At 45.1% G+C, this 24445-nt stretch overlaps 1 protein-coding gene across 4 annotated transcripts in view; it reads right to left on the reverse strand.

Annotated features, from left to right (window-relative positions):
• REXO2 (RNA exonuclease 2) overlaps positions 1-24445 on the reverse strand; it is a 261017-nt gene that overhangs the window by 150010 nt on the left and 86562 nt on the right. For 3 of the 4 annotated variants that reach the window (XM_069224927.1, XM_069224929.1, XM_069224930.1), the window contains one exon: positions 19361-19438. The exons of the other annotated variant lie outside the window; for it this stretch is intronic. In XM_069224927.1, the coding sequence (XP_069081028.1) occupies positions 19361-19438 (78 nt within the window). The remainder of the gene's footprint in view (positions 1-19360; positions 19439-24445) is intronic. 4 annotated transcript variants of the gene reach the window in all.

Raw genomic sequence — 24445 nt, forward strand, 5'->3', positions numbered from 1 at the left:
GACACTGACCAAGATCTTAACAGGATATGGTAGGGAAGAATATTCTTCTAATATTTAGTTCAGCCTGCTGTCATGGCGCTCCTGCAGTTGCCGTTGCACCTGCTGTCAATCTAACGTCTGGCGGGGGGTGCACATCTCTTTCTGTACTGCTTGTGCATAGAGTCTTGCTGTAGCTCTGGTGGGCCACTATTTTCACGGCATCCACCTGCCTCTCAGCAACAAGCCCACTGGTTCAGTCCTTCTCCACAGCGATTTTATCCCTTAAGGCCATGACAGTATTCATCCCTTCCAGAACAACTCCGACTAAAAATTGTGCAACTTACCTTTTATCCCATCACATTCTGCTTCAATGGAGTCTTCGCACTAGAGATTAAACTGCTGCTCCTTTTATTGCATTCACTTCTTTGAAGTCTGCTCATGTCAATGTTGGATCCATCAACCCCAAGCTTGTCGCCAATGTTCAGTAAGATATAAAGGTAAGTTACTGGGATGAGCCTTGTCACTACGACACCTTCTCCAAAAATAGCAATATACCCACTTCCAGCTGTCCTCTCCTCATTCTAAATGCTTAAAATTATAAACGCCTTGTGCCGTGGAGCACAACGCAGTTAAGTCAGTTGGGAGAAAGGATAATAAAACAGTCTTTCAAAATAACGTTGAAGACATTTTTTTGTCCAACTAGCTTGGGGTTGTTATGGACTACATGCTTTGGTCAATGTACACCACTTTTAATGTGCCTAGCAACAGCAAATGTTCTACACAAAGATCATACTGAGTTACACACTTTCCTAATAGTGTTTAATTTTTAATGGATTTATATTTCATACCAATTATTTCTAGATTCAGCCACTTAGTAATGTTTACTGATAAAGTATAGAATGCTCAGAACTTACAAGCCACACACTTGTAGTGAGTTACAAGTGTTATTAGAATGTTTGCTATTGGATGCACTGCTAAATTGAGTTAATTCTTGCGAAGAAACTGTCCACCACAGACTACTGCAGAATAAACATTATTATGTACATATGGATGAATGGATGATTCCATGATGAGATTTATTGTAGCTAGGCACAGGTCACCTTGTCCATATATGTACTTTTGGACTTAAAGCGGCTTTGAAGAAAACAAGTTTGACATGATTAACACACGAAACGTACACTGGTGCCCTGAGGTTGTGAGAAAGAAAACAATTAAAGGAAACATAGGCCACAGCACCATGGTGATACACAACCTTTGAAATGCTGTTGAGTATGTACTTCAGTAAGCAGCATGTCGGCCTGATCACTCTCTCCACTGAAAGCAGCGAAGGGCAGGCCAGGTGACAGTGCCACAGCCACTGCATAAAACATGTGCACTGGAGAATATAACTGCTTCCTGCCTTTACAGGTGAACACAGTGGAAGTACTGTAGACTCAGATGTGGATAGTGTAGGATCACATGCTGGAGCAGAGTTTCTGTAACTAGTGTCCTCACATAAAGGTGATGTCAGCATGGTGTATACGGTGATCATATTAAAAGTCTGGAACCCAAGAGCAGGGTAAGTGCTCGGGAAACGAAGGAAGTCAGAAGCGTGGTACTCTTTCAAAAGCACATGGGGCAGTGCGTCTTTAATAACGAAGAATGAAGTAGAGCACTTCCACCCAACATATCACTGACATGGCCTACACTAAAAGGTAAGATTTTTTTTTTTTTTTTTTTTTTTTTACTTGAAGTACCGTTTAGAGAACATCACACAAACTGCAGTAATTCATCTTTGTCTGGGCATTTATGTATTTTAAGGGGGTAAAGAGTGGCTGTAGGACTTGTCCACATTGCACTATGGAGAAGACCGAAGTAATAACTAAGCCCTACTAATGCCAAGATGAATCTGTAGATGGCTATGTGACAAGTTTAAAGAACCGGTCCCAAACATGATTTGGATCTCTAAACGCTGAACATATTTTAGACCAACAAATTATGAATGCTAGCAATACTAGTTTTCATTAAAGGATATGGGCGAATGGAAAAGTAACTTTTCATGATACAATGGCAGCTGTGCAAAAAGAGGAAATGACTGAAGGCAGACGTGAACAAATAAAAAAGGAAAATGTAACTTACCCTGTAAGCATCTGTTTGTGGCATACAGTGCTGTAGATTCGCATGGTTCACATACTCCAGCCACCTAGTGTTGGGCCTTGGATGTGGGCAAGTGTTTTTTCTTTGAAGAATTCTTCTTGAGACATGAGGTAGTGTGACTGCACCTCTAGCTTGCAATGCATATAGTCATCGGCTCCACTGTTTTCCCACACAACAGGTGAGGGTGAATGGAGCAGAGCAACACAGGAGAGAGAGAGAAAAAGAGAGAAAGAGACAGAGAGAGAAAGAAAGAGCGAGGACCATGAAAGGGAAGTAGAAAATAATGGTAACTGCAACAGCCAGAGGCATCGAGGGAGGAGGGTGGGTGCATGTGAATCTACAGCACTATATGCTGCAAATAGATGTTTACAGAGTAAGAAACATTTTCAGTTAGAGGCAGAAGCCTATAGATGCACAAGCTGTGAATAGACTGTAAAGCAGTCCTGCTCTAAGCAGCAGCTTCCCTGTGGATATTGCAGGAAGCTAATATTTTTTTTTTTTTAAAAGACGAACTAATATAGCCTGCCATTTACTTGTTGGAGGGCTAATAATTCTACACAATAGTGCTTTGTGAAAGTGTATGGTGTAGAACAACTAGCTGCTTTACAAATGTCAGCTATTGGGATGTTCCCAAGGAAGGCCATACAGGGCCCTTTCTTTCTGGTGGAATGGGCCCTAGGAGGGACAGGCAAAACTCTTAGCTCTTGCTTGAAAGGTCTGGATGCATTTAACTATCCATCTGGCTATGCCTGATTTCAGTAAGGTCTTTCCTTTATGTGGTTCAGAAAAAGCAAAAACCAGTTGCTGGCTTTTTCGAAATGGTTTTGTCCAATCTAATAGTACATTAAGGCTTGTTTGAAGTCTAAGGTATGAACAACCCTTTCTGTGACTGAGTTAGGTTGTGGAAAGAAGACTGAAAGTTATGTAGACTGGTTGAGGTGGAAAGAAGAGACCACCTTCGGAAGAAATTTAGGGCTGGTACTGCGGACCACCCTTTCTCTATAAACCTAAAAGAAAGGTTCTTCCAAGTTTAAGGCCTGGAGCTCACCAACACATCTTAGTGATGTAACAGGCACTAGAAGAGTTACTTTCCAAGAAAGATATTGTAAGGGACAATACTGGAGGGGATCAAAAGGGAGAACCATAAGTCTTGTGAGGACAATGTTATTATTCCATATTGGGGACAGAGGCAATCTGGGAGGAATGACTCTTGAGCCAATACCTCAAAACTTTGATGACTGGAATCCTGAAGAGGAACACAAGCTGCCTGTTTTGGAAGTATGCAGCCACAGCCGACAGGTGTGGCTGAATGGAGGTGTAAGCTAGACCACAATTCTGGAGGTGCAGAAAGTAACAAATGCTCTGAACTGTGGCTGCCAGGGCGTCAATGTGGTTTGAGGCAGTAGCAGACTAATAGTTTCTATTTAGCAGCATAGCAGGAACGAGTAGTTGGCCTGTGTGCTTCCTTAAGAACATTTATGCATTCCAGAGGTAGATTGAGATAACTAAGTCTTCACAAATCAGGAGCCACATCTCAAGGTTGATTTCTCCATAATGCTTTGTAAAACGGTATGATTTGTTGGGGAGCCTCTTGTAGGAAGCACAAAGTTTGAGGAGAGGGTTCACCCAAGGCTTTCCAGCCCATGTGGGGCCACTACGATGTGGGTGTGTGATGTCTGCCATAACTTCGGCAACACAAATGGAGTGAGGGGGAGAGAGGGAAAAATGTAGGAAAATATCCCTAAACAGTTCATCATTGTGTATCTCTTTATGTTGGCTAGAGCCATAAAAGCAAGCACAACGGCAATAAAATCATAAATACAAAATTACCTAAAACCGGTTTACAACTTAAATAAAATACGTTAATTTTAAGTTAAAATTCCTCATCAGTAAAAATACCCGCTGCAACAATGTAAATACCCTCTACAACAAAATTAGCTTCCACAATTGAATCAGACAGAAGGCAATTAATCTCTGTAAATAACGGGCTGTTTTGAACAATTAAAAAAAAAAAAAAAAAAAACTGACAGCTAGTTGCCAGGGCATGATGGATGACAGTCACCTAAGAAGGAAATCTCCTTCATTCTCAAGGTCCAAGCCCATTGTAAATACCGGGAGACTGAGAACACAACCTTAACACTTGTGTCACTTATTAAACTTCTGAGCGACCCCCGGTAGTTCCGAGTGCCAAAATGCCTGCATAAGGGAACAATCCACTTTCTCCAGGGCTTCAAATATTTGGTGAAAAAAAAAAAAAAAAAAAGTGCCATAGTCTCATTTTCCAATGGGCAATACATGCACACCATTTTTCCATTGAACAGTGATGAAATCCAAAGGAAGAATGCCCAGCCCGAATTGTATATATAGATATTTAGCCTCTGCTGCATGTAGCGCACTTATGGATGAATGCTTCAAATGCTGTGCTACACCTTAAGTTATTTTCTGGGGGAAAGCCCATACCTGCTCCATTTTAATCCACCGACACAGATTGTTAGCATGCTTGAGTCAACGGGAGACCTCTCGGGGTCTCCTCTGTGCAGGGCACAGCTTCGCCGCGGCTTGGCACCTCTGAGGGGAGCGGCCGCTGGGGTGAATGGTGCGGTCCTCCTGGAGCTGGGTAAGAGCCCTCCGAGTCTCCACGTGGGGGGCATAGCCACTCACCTGGCCAGATTGAGCCCTCCAACAGCGGGTCCTCCGATGAGGGACACTCTCATAGCTTGATCCGGGCTGCGGTGGTGACTTGAGAAAGTAGATGCCAGCTGGTGCCCCAGGGGTGCTCTCCTCCACGCACCTTGCCCCGGGGGCACCGCTAGGAGCACATTCGCTCCAGGCTTCGTCTCTCAGGCACTTAACACAAGCTGCAAGGGTCGCAGCAGCGGTTTTTCCCCAGCAGCAGCTCCCTCAAGACGCTTAACCCAAAGAAGCAAAGGTGCTCTCAAGGCACTGTGACCAGAAGAGGGGAAGGGCCCACTAGGCCTTCCAAAATCATGGCAAAGAGCTCTTTGGTGCAGCCAAGCAAGTTGATTGTGGGGGGGGAGTGTTGGGGGGGGGGGGGGGTTGGGGGAGGGTTGTTAGGGGCCACAGCACCCAGCTCCAAGCGGACACAAGGCTAGCACAGGCAGTAGGGCCCAAAGCAGGCCAAGCACAGGGAGTGTGCAGACAGTGGCAGTTCCTCCTAGTGACCCACAGGTCAGCACAGCAGCAGCAGTCCAAGGCAGTTCCTGGCGAGTTCCTCCAGCAGCATTCTGTGTCCAGTTCCTTGGGGGTCCTTATGGGGAAAAATCCCCTGTACTTACTCAGTTTTGCAAGGCATTTTCAATGAGGCGGAGGGGAGGTTCCAACTGGTTCTAGGAGTATCCCCTCTCTCCTCTAGCACAGGCTCCAAACATCAGTTTTGGGGGGGGGGGGGCGCAAACAAGCCTGTTGTGTGAGGCCAGGGCATAGCCTTTACAGATGTAAGTGTGCCCGTCTCCCCCCCCTTTCATACCAGGAAGACAATTTAATATGTTGATGCCCCTCGGACACCTCCACCCTCCCTGTGTACAAGCTGCCTGAAAGGTAAAAAGCCCAACTTTCACTCTGCCCAGACGAGGATTGGAGTCAAGCTGCAAAACACCAGAGTCATAAGCACAGAGAAATGCTAACTTTCTAGAAGTTGCAGTTCTATAATGCTAATAAAAGAAAATCCTCCTACAACAGTAAGCAGCATTTCTCGCTATCATTACAACCATACCAAACATGCCTACGTTACCCCTTATAAATTAGACAATACCCTCTAGACATAGCGCAGGGCATTTCTAATGCAATCCTATGAGAAGGCAGTACTCACAGCAGTGAGAAACCAAATAGGCTGATTGTCACTACCAGGACAGGCAACACAACCAGGCACATGTCCTGCTTTCTACATACATAGCACCCTGCCCCAGGGTTCTGCAGTCAGTCCTGGAGAGCCAGGTCCATGCCAGATTTTTAGCATATCCACATTTAGAAACAAGATGTTTCAGAATTCTCCATATTCCTAAATGTGGATATGCAAAAAATCTGGCAAGGACCTGGCTCTCCAGGACTGACTTTGCAGAGCCCTGCTGGCCTGCCCATAGGGTTAGCTTGGTCCTGTTTTAGGGGTGACTTACATGTAGTAAAAGGGGAGTTCTGGGACTGGCAAGTAGATTTAGATGCCAGGTCCTTGTGGCAGCAAACTACGCACACAGGCCTTGCGCTAGCAGGTCTGAGACAGGTTTGAAAGGCTACTTCTGTGGGTGGCGCTAGCAGCGCTGCATACCCTCTAGTAGCATTTAATTTACATGCCCTGGGTATAGAGATACCACGGTACAATGGACTTGCAGGTAAATTAAATGTGCCAATTAGGTATAAGCCAATCATACCAACTTTTACATGGTAGACCACGTGCACTTTAGCACGGATCAGCAGTAATAAAGTGACCAGAGTCATAACGTCAGCCAAAAAAAAGGGTCCGAACAATTAGGAGAAGGCAAAAAGTTTGGGGAATGACCCTGTAGAAAGGGCCAGGTCCAACACATGTTGCTACTGTCACTGCTGCGGCCTTACACACCCTAAGGGCAGGTGACTGTGACCCCCTCACCCCATGGAAGTCTTTTATTTCCTCCCAATTGCCACAGTTTGCTACTGGAGGATAGTGGTACTTTGCCCAATTTGAGAGGCTCACGTTAGGCTGTCTGTCAACCTTATACCTGGATAGTCAAACTGCCTAACCTGTTCAACGGAAACTACCCATGGTCATTTTTCCCCTAAATGATTTGTACGGATTTAATACAATAAACTTTGATTTGGCATGGTTTATTTCTAGACCCCTCCTGGCACAAAACGCTGCAAATGTATCTAATCCTGTTTGCTGAGGACACCCGTCTTTTCTCAAGGACCTCCAAACATTAAAATAGGTACAGGGTCTCCGGCTATCTTGGGAGCATCCACTGAGCTATCAGGTCCACTGCACCCTTAATGTAGAGGCTAAACAGGGTAGGTGCATTAACGCAGCCCTGTCTAACCAGTCTCATTATGGGAATTGATGTGGGGAGATCACACCCCCGAATTCCACCTCATCCTTGCATAGATATCCTTGTTTAAGAATCTTAGTAGCCAAGTAGATCACAATCTAAACCATAAGATTCCAAGACTCTCCAAAGCTGCTCCCTCGGGACCAGGTCAAATGGCACCCTCAAATCAATGAAGGTGACAGAGATGGTCCTGTTTGAGAGTTCTATATTTCCAACAAAATATTTTAAACCTAAATACTTGATCACCTTTACTGATCCCTTTCTTAAAACCAGCACGCCAGACTACAAGAATCTGATGTTCAGTAATCCAAAAGTGCAACCTGGCTAGGACTGGTCTACAAAAGACCTTTTGACTAATATTGATTACACGTATCAGTCTATAATTTCCTGGCGAGTCTGTTGCCCTTTTTGTAAAATCAGCACTATTATTGCTCTTTGCCAAGTAGGGGGGATGCCATTACCCTCACAGTGGTATTACTCAGGGCATTTTAATACGGTACCCACACCTCAGGGTGTGACAAAACAGAATCTCAGGTGATATCATCAATTCCTGATGCCTTTCCCGTTTGCAATGATTTTAGAGCCTGGGAGTTTCCTCTAAAGTGAAGTCTGGCCATCTCATTCTATGAGCCCCCTCTTCCTTGTGCAGCAGGTGGGAAGTAATACTTCTGCCCTTATAAATTAGTGGCTGCACTGTGTCACAGGGCCATTCCGTGTAAAGCTCCTCAAAGTGCTTCATCCATAGTGCACTGCCCATGGACTGTGGGTGTGTGAATCTGGAGGCGAAGTTTAGGCATCTTGCATTTTCTGCTGTGGTGTATAGGTCCATGTCTGGAAACCCTATCGCCTGAAGTAGCGACGGAGGACTACCAGGTGGAGTTCCCCCCTCGTTGGTCAGCAAATTCATGGTCCACTATGAGGAGGTATTCCGCCAACAGGTGGATCTTGTGGTGGAGAGCCCAGTGTCTGATGGACTGAGCCAACAGAATGCTGAGGGGAGCGGGTGTCCCCCATTTCTGAATCCAATACACTGCTGTCATGTCTGTCCATATGAAGACTACCTTGCCCACTGTGTTGGGAAGGAAGGCCTTGAGGGCTAGATGGACAGCTAGCAACTCCAGAAATTGATGTGGAGATCCCTATGAGTGGGCCTCCACTGGTCCTTGATAGTGAGGTCTTTAAGATGTGCACCCAACCACTGAAGGATGTTTCCACTGTGATGGTTATCTGAAGAACAGGGTCGAGAAAAGGCCATCCTTGCAACAAGTTGCTGGTGCTCCATCACCGCAGAGAACGCCTAGTGCAGGGCTGACCAACACTGAATGTTCCTAATGACCCTGTCTCATAGGACCACTGATGTGCTAGGCATTCCTGCAGCAAACGCCTGTGCAGTCTTGCCTAGCAGAAGCAGGACTGTCTGTACTGTGAACTGTTGATTTGGCTGAAAAAGAGGCAGCAACGACTGGGACGGCTGGAGTCTTGCTGAACTGGGATATATCTTTCCGACTTCTGCATTCAGGATGGATCCAAGACAGGGTTGAATCTGAAGTGGTTGAGATGGGATTTTACAGCATTGATAGTAATGCCCTGTTTGAGCAGTAGGTTTATTGTGGCTTGCGTACGTGCTAAGCACTGCAGTTGCGTTGCACTCTTTATCAGCCAATCGTCCAGGTAGGGAAATACAAGGATGCCCTGTCTTCACAGGTGTGCAGCCGCTATCGCAAGGCTTTTTGTAAACAAACTGGGGTGTGGTGGTGACCCTGAGGGGCAGCACTTACAAATGGTTATGCTAACCACTTATCACAAACCAGAGGTAATGTTGATGCACCGGATGAATTGGAATGTGGAAGTAGGCATCTTTAGATCTAGAGCTACCATGAAGTCGCCTTGCTGTAACAGATGTATGAAACCCTGAAGGGTGACCATGTGAAAGTGTTCTGACAGGATGTACTTGTTTAGGGGTGTGAGGTCCAGAATGAGGCCAAGGGGCTCGTCCTTTTTGTGATTGAGGAAGTACACTCCAGAGCCCTACAGATGTTGTGACACAGGCTTTATGGCCCCCTTAAGGAGGTGTGCATCAACCTCTTCCAGAATCCATTGTTGGTCTTCTGGTGAAAGGCCACGTCTGCGCAGTGAGATTGTGTGGTGTGGAGGAGAGCTCCAGGCAGTAACCGTGTTGGATGACGTCTAAAGCCCACTGGTCTGAGATAATGTGTAGCCAAATGAGGAAGAACACCTGCAGCCCTTCCCTCAACCCCCCCTCCCCCCTACAGATTGTGTGTGGTTAGGGGGCAGGACTGGCAAGTCATTGATTGGCTGGTGTGGCTCGCTTGTGGGAGCTACTTTTGCCTCTACCTTTGGTGCTATTTCCACATTAGGCACCCCTGAAGTAGCCTCTTGTGGAAGGTGGTTGGGCAGACTGGTGACGGAAAGACATGAAGGCTTCGAGGGATGTGATCATGGAGTCTCCGTGATACAAAGAGTGGCAAAAACACCCCCGTGAGGAAGGTGTCTATACAGCACCCATGGTTGTTATGTGTTGTGTCTTTATTTTCTCCAACATCTAATCAACCCAAGACTTGAAGAAATGTTCCCCATTCAAGGGCAGGCTTTAGAAATGCTGTTTAAGCCGGAGACATGGAACAAGGCATGCCTGCGAAGGATATTAGAGTTAATCCCCAGAGCAGCTGTGTCAGCAGCCTCTAGGCCACACCTGATGGCTGTGTTTGAAATCGGTTTGCTTTCTGTGACTAACTCACATCACCTTTTAAGGTGCTCCTCTGGCAGGTGTTTTGGGAGCTCCTCCATTTCGTCCCAGTAGACCTGGTCATATCTAGAGATCAAAGCAATGGAATTGGTGATACACTAAAGGGTGGCAGACTGCGCCTCAATGCGAATGAGCCACATCTGCATTTTACTTTATTCAGCCAGCTTGGGAGCATTGCCGGTGCTCGGAGCATTTACACTCTTATTGACAGTGTGAACCGTTAAGAGAATCTGGTGGGGGGGATGTGCTCTAGTATAGATAGGGTCTGAAGTAGAGGCTTTGTATTTTTTGTCCACCCGTGGGGTAATAAAATCCAGACTTTGACCGGCTCCTTGAAAATATCAGGGACAGGCTTGAGCATCCCCTTCAACACAGGCAAGCTACTGCATGGAGCAATGAGCCAAAGAAAGTCTCCAAGAGGATGTTCTCCTCGACGGGCCCCTTATGCAGCTCCACTTTGTGATAAGCAGCAGCACCACCTAGGACCTCATGCTAAGAAGTGTCATTTTGCGGGGAAGGTTGGGAAGGGTAGAGATCGGGATCAGTATTTGCAGGTGGATCTACATAAGAGTCCCAAAAGGTCTCCCTGTGGGGTAGTTCATAGGATCTCCCAGTGTTTTCACCTATGTCAGAATGTGGAGACCCCTGTGGAATGTAAGAGAGTGGGACAGGTAAAGAAAGGTTGGGAAGGTGATGGTGGAGGTCTGGGTGGAATGGAAGAGGGTGGAGACAGTCCAGTGTAAAGGTGAGGACTTGTGGGTTTATCCTGCTTCTTTTGCTGGTTTGGATGAGAGGGCTCCAAAGCTTCTTATGACGCGGTCTCTCATGACAACGAGAATCCGGAGTCGGAGGTTGTGTTAGTATACAGCCTGTTTGTGTTTGGATGACAATTTGTTTCTGTTGGGCATTGAGCTACTTTTCTTCAGCACCGAAGCTTGATGTGAGGTTTGAAGTTGAAGGTCGGTATGGACAATGGCCTGAAGACAGTGGCTTCACAGAAACATGCATCTGTGGGGCCGGAGTGGCTAAATGCCTCTTGTGGGATCGAAGCTTGGAGCGGTGTCAAGGGGGAACTGTACTCACTCCCTGCTCAGCCAGTGTGAGGTATTCAATGTGAAGGTCAGAGTTAGAACTCCCTTTGGGTGAGAAAATCTCCTTGTCAGCGGCCGAGGGCTTGAGGTGATGTTCTCCCTCCAGGAACTGGGTGCCGAAGGAGTCTGGATTATCTTTGCTGCTCCTGGGCGAAATCTGGAGTTAAAGGGCTCAGTGGCTTGTAGGGTCTTCTTCGACCAAAATGTGTTGCAGGTGGCCTTGTCGTGTTTGGGGAAGAGATAGATGACAGCCCTGTTGGAGATCGGCCCAGGGGAACCTCGTACAACTCCGAGGGAAGTATCGAAAGGGCAGCCATTCTGTCACAGGCAAGGCATGGTGAGAGCAGACTGACTGCAAAGAAAGAGGCCCCGACGAGTGAGGCCCCACTGGAGCCGGAAGCGACTGGCGTACTGTCCCGGATGGTAACTGGGAAAGTTGGCCTGATGTGAGAAGGAAGGGGTTAACATGATTGAAACGTGATCAAAAACAATAATGCAGAGAAATAGGGTATGTGAGAACTGCAAACGATCAAGGCGACAGTTGTTTCAGAGCACAGACGCACACATCCAAACCAGATGGTTTGGGGGGGGGGGTAAGAGGGGTGGGACACACATAAAAAACAATCTAATAATGGAGCCGAAGACCAGGAGCACTGCAAGCAAGAGATGGACTCACTACCTCGTGACTCAAGAAGTATTCTTTGAAGAACAGCTTGCACACATCTGAGCCCAATACTAGATGGCAGGAGTATGCAAAGCATTTGTATCTAAGCCCCACATGCCTCAAACATACTTTTATCCCTAACATTAACCACAGTTTTTAGAGAATACCAAAGGAAAGGTGAAAAGGAAAAAAGGGAATGATAAGGAAGACAACAAATTCTAGGTTTGTGAACAGCAACATTCATCTTGGTTACAGCAAGACATCTACTGTTTAAGAAAAACATGTGTAGAAATGTGTTGAAATTAGGTCCACATAGTCGAAGAAGAAAATTAGTTACTTACCTGTAACTGCAGTTCTCCAGTATTGGTATCTTTCATAGATTCACATGCTTGAATCATCCCCGTCGTCGAGGTGGGAGCCTCACGGTAAATTTAAATATATAAAAAGCAGTAAGTCAGTAAAAATAAAACCAGTAGGCCCAAGTAGGCCTCATAAGGTATTTTACAGTCTATCCACTTTGTTTTGTGAAAAGACCCAAACTTGAGTATCAACCAATCAGGATTCAGCCCCTCCCAAACACTCCCAACAGAGGCTGAATTCCCTCAGATTTTCTATTAGGAGTGTGAAGTTTAATATCTGTATAATAGGGGAGCCTCTGAGGGGAGGAGGGTGGGTCGCATGTGAATCTATGAAAGATACCAATACTGGAGAACTGCAGTTACAGGTAAGTAACTAATTTTCTTCTCCAGCATTGGATCTTTCATAGATTCACATGCTTGAATCCGAGTAACGAGCAGTAATGTTTTCTTACTTACTGAATTACATTGACTGTAATTCCATCGTAATTCTATACGTGATGTGATTCACATTAGTTCAGTTTTAAATATGCACTTACATATAATTATATTTATATTCACAAACATACGAATATAAAAGCAATAAAATGTGTGTGGCAAGAAATCCTGACACAGTCTATGCTATTATTATGGAGAATACGACACGTTAAACAGTAGAAGAAAATGAACCATTAATGACCATACCTAGAGTGTGGTGGTGGGATGTGTAAGAGGCTCACCTTAACGAAATAGATGCCTCAGCACTGCTTGTCCCACTGCTGTATCGACCTGGTTTGTCTCCTCTAAACAGTAATGTCTTGTAAATGTGTGTTGGCTGGACCATGTTGCTGCTCTACAGATGCTATGTAGTGGTACACCTGCAAAGAGTGCCGCTGAAGTGGCTACCGATCTTGTAGAGTGGGCTCTCACCTTGGTGTGGAGCGGCTTTCCTGCTTTTGAATGGCAGAATTGAATCGCCAGGCCAATCCATCTTGCTAAAGTTTGTTTGGACACCGCGTGTCCCTTCTTTGTTCCGCCGAACGCTACAAATAATTGATCCGACTGGCGGATGGTGTGAGTTTTCTGTAGATAAAACTTTAAACATCTTTTAATATCGAGAGAATGTAATGTTCTTTCCGCCACTGTTTGCGGATTTGGAAAAAAGGTTTTTAAGATGACTGGTTCATTTAAATGAAATGTTGAGGGAACTTTCGGAATGAATTTAGGATTTGTCCGCAGGATGACACCTGAGTTTGTAAACTGGAGGAACGGCTGTTTGATGGTGAAAGCCTGAATGTCACTGACTCTCTTTGCCGAAGTAAGAGCTAACAGTAACGCTGTTTTCCATGCCAGGAATTTTAGGTCAGCCTTGTGGATCGGCTCAAAAGGAGCTTTCATGAGTTGCATCAACACAACGTTCAATGACCATAGAGGCGGGGGTTTCCTAATTGGCGGGAAGACCCGAAAAAGGCCCTTCATAAATTGTTTGACAATTCTTGTGGAACACAAAGAGAGTCTATCTGGTGATCTGCGGTATCTGGAGATTGCTGCCAGATGTACCCGTATGGAAGAATATGCAAGTCCTGATTTTGCCAGGAGCAGGAGATATGGAAGTATCTGTTCCGGAGTAGAAGATAAAGGATGTATATTTTCCGCTGCACACCAAACACAAAACCGTTTCCATTTAAGTCTATAGGTTTTGTTGGTAGTGTCAGCTCTAGCTTTTGCTAAGATGTCTCTACACTCTGGGGAGATTTTGAGATTTAAGTATTCATTGTGTTCAGGAGCCAAGCCGACAAATGAAGAGACGACGGATGTGGGTGTGTGACTTGTCCCTGGTGCATCGTTAAAAGAGTCGGACTCTGTCTGAGTGGTAGATGTGGTCGTTCGGAGAGCATGAGGAGCTCCGTATACCATATTTGTCTGGGCCATCTGGGAGCTATGAGTAGAAGTCGACACCCCTCCGTCTTCATTTTTCTGATGACTCTCGGAATGAGCGGTATCGGAGGAAAAGCGTAGGCATAAACTCCTGACCATCTCATCGAAAACGCATTCCCCCACGAATCTTTTTGGGGAAGCCAACTTGCGTAGAACTGGCATTTCTTGTTCTCGAGAGTGGCAAATAGGTCTAAGTTTGGTTTGCCCCATAATAGAAACAGGCCATTGAGAGTTTTCTGGTCTAGCTCCCACTCGTGATAAGGAATTACTGTCCTGCTCAAGGTGTCTGCTAGAACATTGATCTGTCCTGGCACATGCTCCGCTTTTAGTGAAATATTGTGTTTGATGGCCCATGTCCAAATTTGTTGGGCTAGCTGCGAGAGTTGTAGGGACCTTGTGCCTCCTTGCTTGTTTAGATAAAACATGCTGGTCATGTTGTCCGTCCGGATTAAGACGCTTGAACATTGTATCTTTGGCAAGAAAGCTTTTAGAGCTAAGTGTATTGCTTTGAGTTCTAGATAATTGATGTGGAGCTGGCTCTCTTGCTGATTCCAGATTCCGCTGATTTGCAGGTCCTGGCAATGTGCACCCCATCCTTCGAGAGAGGCATCCGTTGTTACTATGTAACTTGGTGTTTGAAGAAGAAAAGACAGCCCTTTTGAGAAATTGGTTGGAGTCGCCCACCACCTCATAGTGTTCTTCATTAGAGGCGTTATGCGAATCTTGTCTTCGAAGGAGCCGAGGACCTGTGTCCATTGTATGTCCAATTGCTCTTGCAGGGGTCGCATATGGAGCCTGCAATCTGGGACTAGCGGAATGCACGATGATATCATTCCGAGCAATGATTTGTAGATGCGGACTGAAACGAACTTTTTTCTGGATAGGTTGTTTGCCAACGAGGTTAACTTTTGTTTCCTCTCGTGTGATGGGTACGCTTTGCTGCGTACTGTGTCCAAAATTGCTCCCAAGAAACTCAATTCTTGTTTGGGGTATATCTGAGATTTCTGGTAGTTGACTACAAACCCCAGGCTGTGTAACAAATGAAGGCAATAGGAAATATGATTTGTTACTTGTAATTTTGAGGGTGCCTTTATAAGCCAGTCGTCCAGGTAAGGGAAGACCTGGATACCTGCCTGGCGAAGATGTGCTGCTACTGGAGCTAGCATTTTTGTGAAGATTCTGGGGGCTGATTTGAGACCGAATGGTAGAACCCGGAATTGGAGGTGCATACTTCCTACCCTGAACCTTAAAAATTTGCGATGGTTGCGATATATGGGGATATGAAAATAAGCATCCTGGAGGTCTAGGGATGCCATCCAATCGCCCGTGTTTATGAGACGCAGGACATCCTGCAACGTTACCATCCTGAACGATTGTTTCTTTAGAAACTTGTTTAGTGCTCTCAAGTCCAGGATGGGGCGCCAGTCTCCTGAGGGTTTCTTGAGAAGGAAAAACCGGGAATAGAAACCCTTGTTCCTTTGAGATAAAGGGACTGGTTCTATTGCTCCTTTTGTTAGCATTATCCTTATTTCCCTGAGAAGTTGGCTCAACCTCAGAGGCGGTGTACCCGATGGAGGGACACTCGGTGGTGTTTGGATGAATTCCAGAGTATGACCTCTGGTCACCACATCTAGTACCCATCTGTCCGATGTTATAGCCTTCCACTTGGGGAAATAAGAATTGATGCGACCTCCGACCTTCAATATTGATTGGGGAGGTGTTGAGATTATCCGCTGGTCATTGCTTTCTGCCTGTATCTCTTGCTCGGGCAGCTCCTCTTCCTCTAGCCGGATGTTTGTAAGCTGCGGCTGGTGGTAATCGATAATGCTGCTGTTGTTGATGGTGCTGATGTCCTGGTCCTGTGGAGGAAGATGTATATTGTGACCTGTATTGTTGGTATCCACCTCGAAAGGAGTAATTACCTCTACCCCTTGCTCCACGAAAAGGTAGTTTTTTATATTGCAGGGTACCTAGGGATTTTGCCGTATCGGTATCCGTCTTGATAGCCTGCAGCATATCATCGACATGTTTGCCAAACAAACTCTCTCCATCGAAGGGCATGTCGAGAACACGAGTCTGGACTTCTGGTCTGAATGAAGTAGCCTTAAGCCACCCTTGTCTGCGTAGGACTGCTGCTCCAGCCAATTGTCGAAAGCCAGTGAGGGAAATATCTATTGCACTGTCTATTATCTCTGCGGAAACCCTTTCTCCCTCCTGCAAGACCTTTTTAGCTTCCACCTTGATATCTTCTGGCAGTGAATCTACAAAAACGGACATGTCTGCCCACATCTGCCGATCGTACCTTCCCAGGATGGCGAGGGAATTTGCCGCCTTGACCGTTACTGCAGCAACCGAGGAGAATTTCTTACCGATATTGTCTAGTCTCCTTCCCTCTTTGTCTGGGGGAGACGCAATAGGTGTAGAGGGGTTTTTGGATCGTCGTTGAGCCGCCTGTGATATAACCGAGTCAGGTTTCGGTTGTGAGACTAAACAGGCCGGAGAATCATCTGGGGCCTTGTATTTTTTCTCTAGCCTTGGCATTTGTGAAGGCACTGTTGCCGGGTTTTTCATTGCCTTCAAACCCTCCTGCCACAAGAAATCCACAATAGGTATGGCTCTTACAGATCTCTTTGATGGCTCTTTAAAGTCATACAAAAAACACTCAGTTTCATGGGAAACAATTTCCAGACCAAAACGTTTCGCCGCTCTCTCTATGATATTATGGAAACCTCCTATGTCTTCTGGAGGAGAATCCACTGGAGCTGCTGGAGGTGGAGATGGTGTGGGAACGAGATAGTCGTCCCATTCACTAGCCGCTGAATCTGCTAGCTCGCCCTCTTCCCTTTCGTCGTCCGACGAGAGGTAAGCTTCCGGAGCTTGGCTAGTTACAGGTCTACTAGTCTGTGGCGTTTCGGAAACATTAGGAGTTTGAGCTTGCTGGTAACTCTGAGGTCTAGGTGGCGTGGACTGAGTTGACGGTGGGAACCTTTTATAGTAGTCCTTCAACATATGTTGTAAATCTGTCACTAATGTGCTAGGCATAGCTAGAGGCGATGGTTGGTTTGCCTGTGGATAAGATGTTGAAGCATAACTATGCTGGTAATGTTGATCCTCTTCTTCATCAAACTCTTGACATTTGACATTTAGTTGGGACGGGCTACTAGCTGCCCCAAACATGCCTTGAACATCATCATCCTCATCGTCTAAAAGATGTTGCGGTGGGTATGGCAGCACCTTACTTGGTGATGTATGCATCGGCAAAATGTCAGATGGCTTGTCCCCTATATTAATAAGGGAAAGGGGTAAGAATCTGGTGGAGTCCTCATGATGGTATGAGGAATGAGCTGGTGAAATGTCCAAAGGTTTGTAAACTGTTAATGCTGTGGTGATCGTAGGATCCATCGTCGACGGTTCCCTCGTCGACGGTTCCCTCGTCGACGGCTCCCTCGTCGACGGCTCCCTCGTCGACGGTACTGTCGTCAACTGTACTGTCGTCAACTGTACTGTCGTCGACGGGTCTCTCGTCGACGCTTCCGTCCATGACTGCGTCTTTTCCTTAGTCGACGGTCCCTTCGTCGACGGGTATTTTAGCGACGACGGTCGCTTCGCCGACGTAGTTTGCGTAGATGGGAGTGCCCTGGATGATTTGTGAACCCAGGAGGCCTCCGCTGTCGACGATGTGGTTGCCGACGAAGCTCTTTTGAAGATTTTTGCAGTAATAATCGTCGTCGATGACAAAGGCGACGACGTCATAATCATCGGTGAGGATGGTGTTGTGAACGTCGACGATACCGTGGTCGCTGTTACCGTCGACACTGTCGTCGACGGGGCGGTCGTCGACGGTTGTTTTTTCACCAAAAAGAGTTTTTCTGACTCTTTTTGTGGTGACAGAGACAGGGATGGTTTCTTTGAGGTGCTTTTCCGGTGTAACGGCGTAGTAGGTTCTGAATGAACCTTTTTTGGTCCATGTTTAACTGCCTCTTCAGTTAAGACTTGTTTAGTCTTTTTGTGCATTTTTCTTGGTGGTTCATCCGCACCTCTATCTCTCTCACCTGTTCTTTTCTGAGGGCGAGAAGTTTGTGGTGACTCTTCGCTGTCTGATGAAGGATGCTCTAAGGCTTTCTGTTTTTGCAGCCATAAGAGAAGTCTACCCTCTCGGTCTTTGAGGGTTTTTTGACTAAAGGTGCGACAGATTTTGCAGTCTCTCACCTTATGGTCTGGATGAAGGCAGTAAATACACTTCTTGTGGGGGTCATCAATATGTAGTCTCTTCTTCCCACAGTTGTCACAGTCTCTGAACAGACCCTTCTTTGCCTTTTCAGACATAGTAAAGTTGTAACTAGTTTCCTGAGAGAAAAAACAATCTTCAGTCAGAAAATAGGAAAAAAACTGAGCAGAGCTCAGGGAGACTCCCTTCACACGACGTGCGGTAGAAAATCTGAGGGAATTCAGCCTCTGTTGGGAGTGTTTGGGAGGGGCTGAATCCTGATTGGTTGATACTCAAGTTTGGGTCTTTTCACAAAACAAAGTGGATAGACTGTAAAATACCTTATGAGGCCTACTTGGGCCTACTGGTTTTATTTTTACTGACTTACTGCTTTTTATATATTTAAATTTACCGTGAGGCTCCCACCTCGACGACGGGGATGATTCAAGCATGTGAATCTATGAAAGATCCAATGCTGGAGAAGTGCCAGTGACAGCATAAACTTAAACATAAGGAACAGCAGTGTACTCAAAGGTGAGGGAAAATTAAGTAGCAAACCTCTATTGTAAATAAGAGAAGGCATTTAAATGCACATTGTGGAGGATTCTCGCTCTTTATTACACCATAGCAGCTAAACAGATATGGAAAAAAATAGTCTAAAAAAGAACTAAGGTGACACTCATTTCCTTTAGATATTAAAGATAGTTGACATCTGAAGGAAGGAGATACTGGAGTGGGAGTCCATCGATATACTAATATAAGACAAGACCTATTTTTAGATTCAAGAAGAAACACAAAAGGGAAGTTGCATGTAGCCAATAAACAAAAAACTATATTCCTACTGGATTAGGAAAATCAAAGAAAACTACAAACCGCTATAGATCTCAGAAATAAAGAACAGATTGGCTTCATGCACCACATAAGAGTTAGGGAAATGCTGCTCTAAAGATTCATAAGATGAGTAAGGGTTTCATCAAAATCAGAGGAGGAATTTGCTTTCCATGACATTGAACATTCATTTAAGGTTTGAATTAATTCACTGCCTTTCCAGAACATATATGACAACTTCAAAGGTGCAATTAACCAATTTTAGCACATGATCAGTAAGAGGTATCAGAACTCAAACAGCAGACCTGTAATGAAACAAAAATAACACAAAGAAATCCTTTGAAAGGCAATCTGTACACTGATATTTTAAGAAAATTACCTTCCCATGATGCTCTTTACACCACTCAGACATACCGTCCAGCAGCTCATCAGGCTGCTTAATGATCAAGTTTGGGCCCTTTAAAACAAACACATGACTCACAGTAAACAAATGAGCAGACAAAAATAATCTATACAGCAAAAGAATGTTACTGTTTTAAATCAAGTAGTCAGGGTCTACACTTTGCAGAGACAATTAATGAAAATGAACTAGTGATGGATTAAATCAAAACTAAAGGACTAAGCTCACTATGGGCCAAAGGGAACCTACCTAAAATATGTCAAGTCCTTATAGGGCTGAGAGAGCCCAGGAGATCAGTCCTGTTCTTGCTCACATCAGAGACAAGTGCAGAGAAGAGACTAAACAAAAGAAAAATGTTACTTGCATTAAGCTACTGGTCGTGACATGTAGTGCTAAAGACTCACATGCTGTGCATACTGGTACCGTCTAATATTGGGCTGGGACGTGTGCACGTCCCGTCCCCCCCCCAAAGAATTCTTCCCAAGTCACAAAGTAGAGTCTGGGAAGAAGAGTGTCACTTGTGCATCTACAGCACTATATTCCACTAACAGATGTTTACTGGGTAAGTAACATTATCTAGTCAAGACACGTGTGGACTGTAAAGAAGTCCTCCCCTAAGCAGTGGCTCGCCTGTAGATGTTGCAGAAGGCAAAGGGTTTACGTAGTAGAGCCTGACCAACATTAGCTTATTGGTGGGCTAATAAGTCTACACAGTAGTGATTAGTGAATGCAGTGTTGACCATGTAGCTGCTTTACCAAAACCTGCTATGGAGATGCTACAGATTTAGATTTTTCGAAAAGGGCCTCATTCTGTCCTCATTCTGTCCACATAGTAAATTAAGGCTTGCTTGATTTCTAAAGTATGAAGAGCCCTTGCTGCAACGGAGTCAGGTTGTGGAAAGAAAACTGAGCTCTACAGAATGGTTAAGATGGAAAGGAGAGACCACATTACGAAGAAATGTAGGGTTGTTGTGAAGGACACCCCATCTTTATGGACCTGAAAGAAAGGTTTTTCCAAGGGTATGGAGCTCACAAACAAGTCGATGTGAAGGCTACTAAGAAAGCTCCTTTCCAAGAAAGAAACTTGGAGGGACTTTACTGGAGAAGCTCAAATGGGGGAACCTCATCAGTCTTATGAAGACAATGTCAAGAACCCACACCGGAGGCACCCAGGAGAGAAGAACTCTTTTGAAACCCTCCATAAAAACATTAATGAAGGGAATTCTGGAGATAAACAGCCACAATCGCCAGGTGTAACCAGATGGAGATAAAGGCTGGACCAAATATTTTGAGGTGTAGTAGATAACAATGTTTTGTACTGCGGCTGCTAGGGGTGGGTTAATTTGAATTGAAAAGCAGTACCAAACACATCTTTTCCATTTGCCAGCATAAATGGCTTGAGTAGTGGGCCTATATGCTTTTTAAAGAATGTTCATGCATTCTGGAGGTAGACTGAGGTGACCAAACTGTAAGACCTCAGGAGCCAGATCACAAGGTTGAGACTCTTGGGATAGGGTACCCGATTTCTCCATGGTTCTGCATGAGAAGGTCTGGCCTGTAGGATAACTTTTCGTGCGGAACCACCAAAAGCTTGTTGAGTAGTGAACAATGGTTTTCTGGACCAAGCAGGGGCCACCCGGTTAAAGAGGTTTGCCTTAGCATCTTAATCACGATTGGAGTACAGGAGGGTGTGGGGGATGGGGAATAAGTTTCTTATCTGTAACTACAGTTTGCCAGTACAGGTATCGTTCACGGATTCACATGCTTGAAACATCCCTGAAGTGAGTCACACTGTACCTTAAAAAGCAGTATTAAAAAAAACTTTCCATAGAAAACAAGGCTAAAGTGCTCTCACTTTCCAGCTTATTTGGCTCATTAGAAAAGACCCAAAGTCCAGCCAATCAACCCTCAGCACAGAACCTCCAGTCTCTCAGATTTTCCAGCACGAGTGGAAGCAATGTTAAAGAGGGTTAGGGAGAATCTCTATGGGGAAGAGGGTGGGTTGCATGTGAATTTATAATCGATACCAATACTGGAGGACTGTAGTTACAGGTAAGTAACTTATTTTCTTCTCCAATATTGGATGTTTCATACATTCACATGCTTGAATCGGAATAACAAGCAGTTTGAAATATCATTCATTTATGTTCCTTACACATTGTGGATGGTGGGTAAGAATGATAACAGAGCATGACTAGGAATAACAACCATAGTAAAAATAATGAGGATAATAAGATTTATAATAGATATGCAAATAATGGTTATCACATAATGAAAGGAAAGAAGGAACAACAGATGCTCATCTAACTGTAATAGATGTCGTAACACAGCCTATCCAAATGCTACGTTGGTATGATAGGATGAGTCTAAACAATAATGTTGAGTGAACATATGCACGCTCTTCAAAGTTGCAGCACAACACATTTGTTCCACTGAAAGCCCTGCTAACATTGCAGCAGAAGTAGACATCGCTCTTATTGAGTGTGCTCTAGGTTTGCCGGCAGTAGAAAGGCAAAATTGTATTGTCGCCCCTATCCATCTTGCTATGGTTGCTTTTGTGACTGCAGCACCTTTCCTTGATTATTCATATGCGACAAACAGTTGATTTGATTTCCGAAAGGTTATGGTACGGTGTAAATAAAACTTAAGACATCCCCTTAAGTCCAACGTATGTAGAAATTGTTCTGCTGGTGTGGTTGGATTTGGGAAGAATGTGACTAAGATAACAGGTTCATTAAGACTAAATTGTGATGGTACTTTTGGAATGAATTTTGAATTTGTTCTTAGTATTACTCCTTCACTTGTGTAGTGAATGCCTGGATCTCACTAACTCTACTAGCTTTAACATCCGCTAGAAATGTGGCCACTTTCCACATAAGAAATTTCAAGTTCACTTTATGAATCTGCTCAAACAGTGCTTTTATTAATTGAGCCAAGACTATGTTTGGATGCCATTGTGGAGGTGGTGAGCGAACTGGCGAGAAGACATGAAATAAGACCTTCATGAAATGTTTGATTTATTCTTGCTGAGCAAAGCAATGTACTCTGAGAAGAGTACAAGTATCTTGAAAAAGCTGCAAGATTGTTATAAATGGGGTATTTGGTTGGCAGTCAGGTTACCCCCTGTCCAAGCAAGGACCCTCACTGTAGTCAGAGTAAAGCAGAATCACCTTCAGCTAACCCCGGTTCACCCCCTTGGTAGCTTGGCGCGAGCCGGCAGGCTTAACTTCAGAGTGCTAGGTGTAAAGTATTTGTAACACACAGTAACTTATTGAAAACACTACAAAACGACAACACAGGTTTAGGAAAATCGAAAATATTTATCTAAATAAAACAAGATCAAAACAACAAAAATCCAACATACACAAGTCAAGTTATTAATTAAAAAAACATAAATAGTCTTAGTTCCTTGAGAAAACAGGTAAAAACGGTTAGCGTTGAAAAGTACCTGGGTAGCGTCAAAAGAGCACGCACAGACGAGTGTGCATCAAAAAAGGTAAGTGGTGCCGATTTCTCACCCACAAGCAAGACCGTGCGTCGCTTCTCATTCTCCGGTCGGCGTGCATTGTTTTTCCTCCCCGCAGGGGAGCAATGAGTCGACGCAGGCAGCACTTGGGGCCAGGCAGGCATTGTGTTGTTTTTCCAGGCCCAGAAAGGTTTGCGTTGAAAATCCTGGCGCACTATATCAACAAAACCACACAATGTGGGTTGCGACATTAACAGCCTCCGTCAGCGGGTGTTGCATGTCGCTCTTCCAGCTACGATGCCGGTGGAGTGTCGATTTCTGCAGCGAAGCCAGCAGCACATCGTTTTTCAGCCGCATCTCGGAAGGTGTGTTGATATTTTCCCCGCACGACGATCTGTGCTTGGATTTTCAGTCTTGGTCTGCCAGCTTCACCTGTCAAGACCCCAGGAACTGGATAGGGCCCCACTTGGCAGGGCAGGAGTCTTAGCAGAGAGTCAAGGTGCTGGCAGGAGAAGTCTTTAATGGCCCTGAGACTTCAACAACAGGAGGCAAGCTCAGGACAAGCCCTTGGAGATTTCTTCACAAGCAGGAAGGCACATGAAGTCCAGTCTTTGTTCTCTTGCACAGGCAGAAACAGCAACTGCAGGATAGCTCCACAAAGCACAGTCTCAGGCAGTGCATCATTTCTCCTCAGCTCTTATCCAGGTAGAAGTTCCTCTTGATTTCCAGAAGTGATCTAAAGTCTGGTTTTGGGTGCCCTTCTTATACCCATATTGGCCTTAGAAGTAGGCTTACTTCAAAGGAAAGTCTCTCTTGTTTGTGAAATCCTGCCTTGCCCAGGCCAGGCTCCAGACACACCAGGGGGTTGGAGACTGCACTGTGTGAGGGCAGGACAGCCCTTTCAGGTGTGAGTGACCACTCCTCCCCCTCCAGCACAGATGTCTCATCAGGATATGCAGGCTACACCCCAGCTCCTTTTTGTCACTGTCTGGAGTGGTGCAAACAGCCCAATTGTTAAACTGACCAGACAGGGAATCCAAACAGGCAGAGTCACAGAATTGTTTAAGCAAGAAAATGCCTTCTTTCTAGAAGTGGCATTTTCTAACACACAATCTTAAAACCAACTTTACTAAAAGATGTATTTTAAAATTAGGAGCTCAGAGACCCCAAACTCCACAGGTCTATCTGCTCCCAAAGGGAATCCACACTTTAATGATTTTTAAATGTAGCCCCCCATGTTAACCTATGAGAGAGATAGTCCTTGCAACAGTGAAAACCGAATTTGGCAGTATTTCACCGTCAGGACATAAAACACATTAGTGTATATATATCCTACCTTAAACATACATTGCACCCTGCCCATGGGGCTACCTAGGGCCTACCTTAGGGGTGTCTTACATGTAAGAAAAGTGAAAGTTTAGACCTGGCAAGTCGGTACACTTGACAAGTCGAATTGGCAGTTAAAACTGCACACAGACACTGCAGTGGCAGGTCTGAGACATGTTTACAGAGCTACTAATGTGGGTGGAAAAAACAGTGCTGCAAGCCCACTAGCAACATTTGATTTACAGGCCCTGGGCACCTCTAGTGAACTTTAC

This window comes from Pleurodeles waltl, chromosome 3_1 (assembly GCF_031143425.1).
Source record: "Pleurodeles waltl isolate 20211129_DDA chromosome 3_1, aPleWal1.hap1.20221129, whole genome shotgun sequence".
In the NCBI taxonomy this organism is placed as follows: domain Eukaryota; kingdom Metazoa; phylum Chordata; class Amphibia; order Caudata; family Salamandridae; genus Pleurodeles; species Pleurodeles waltl.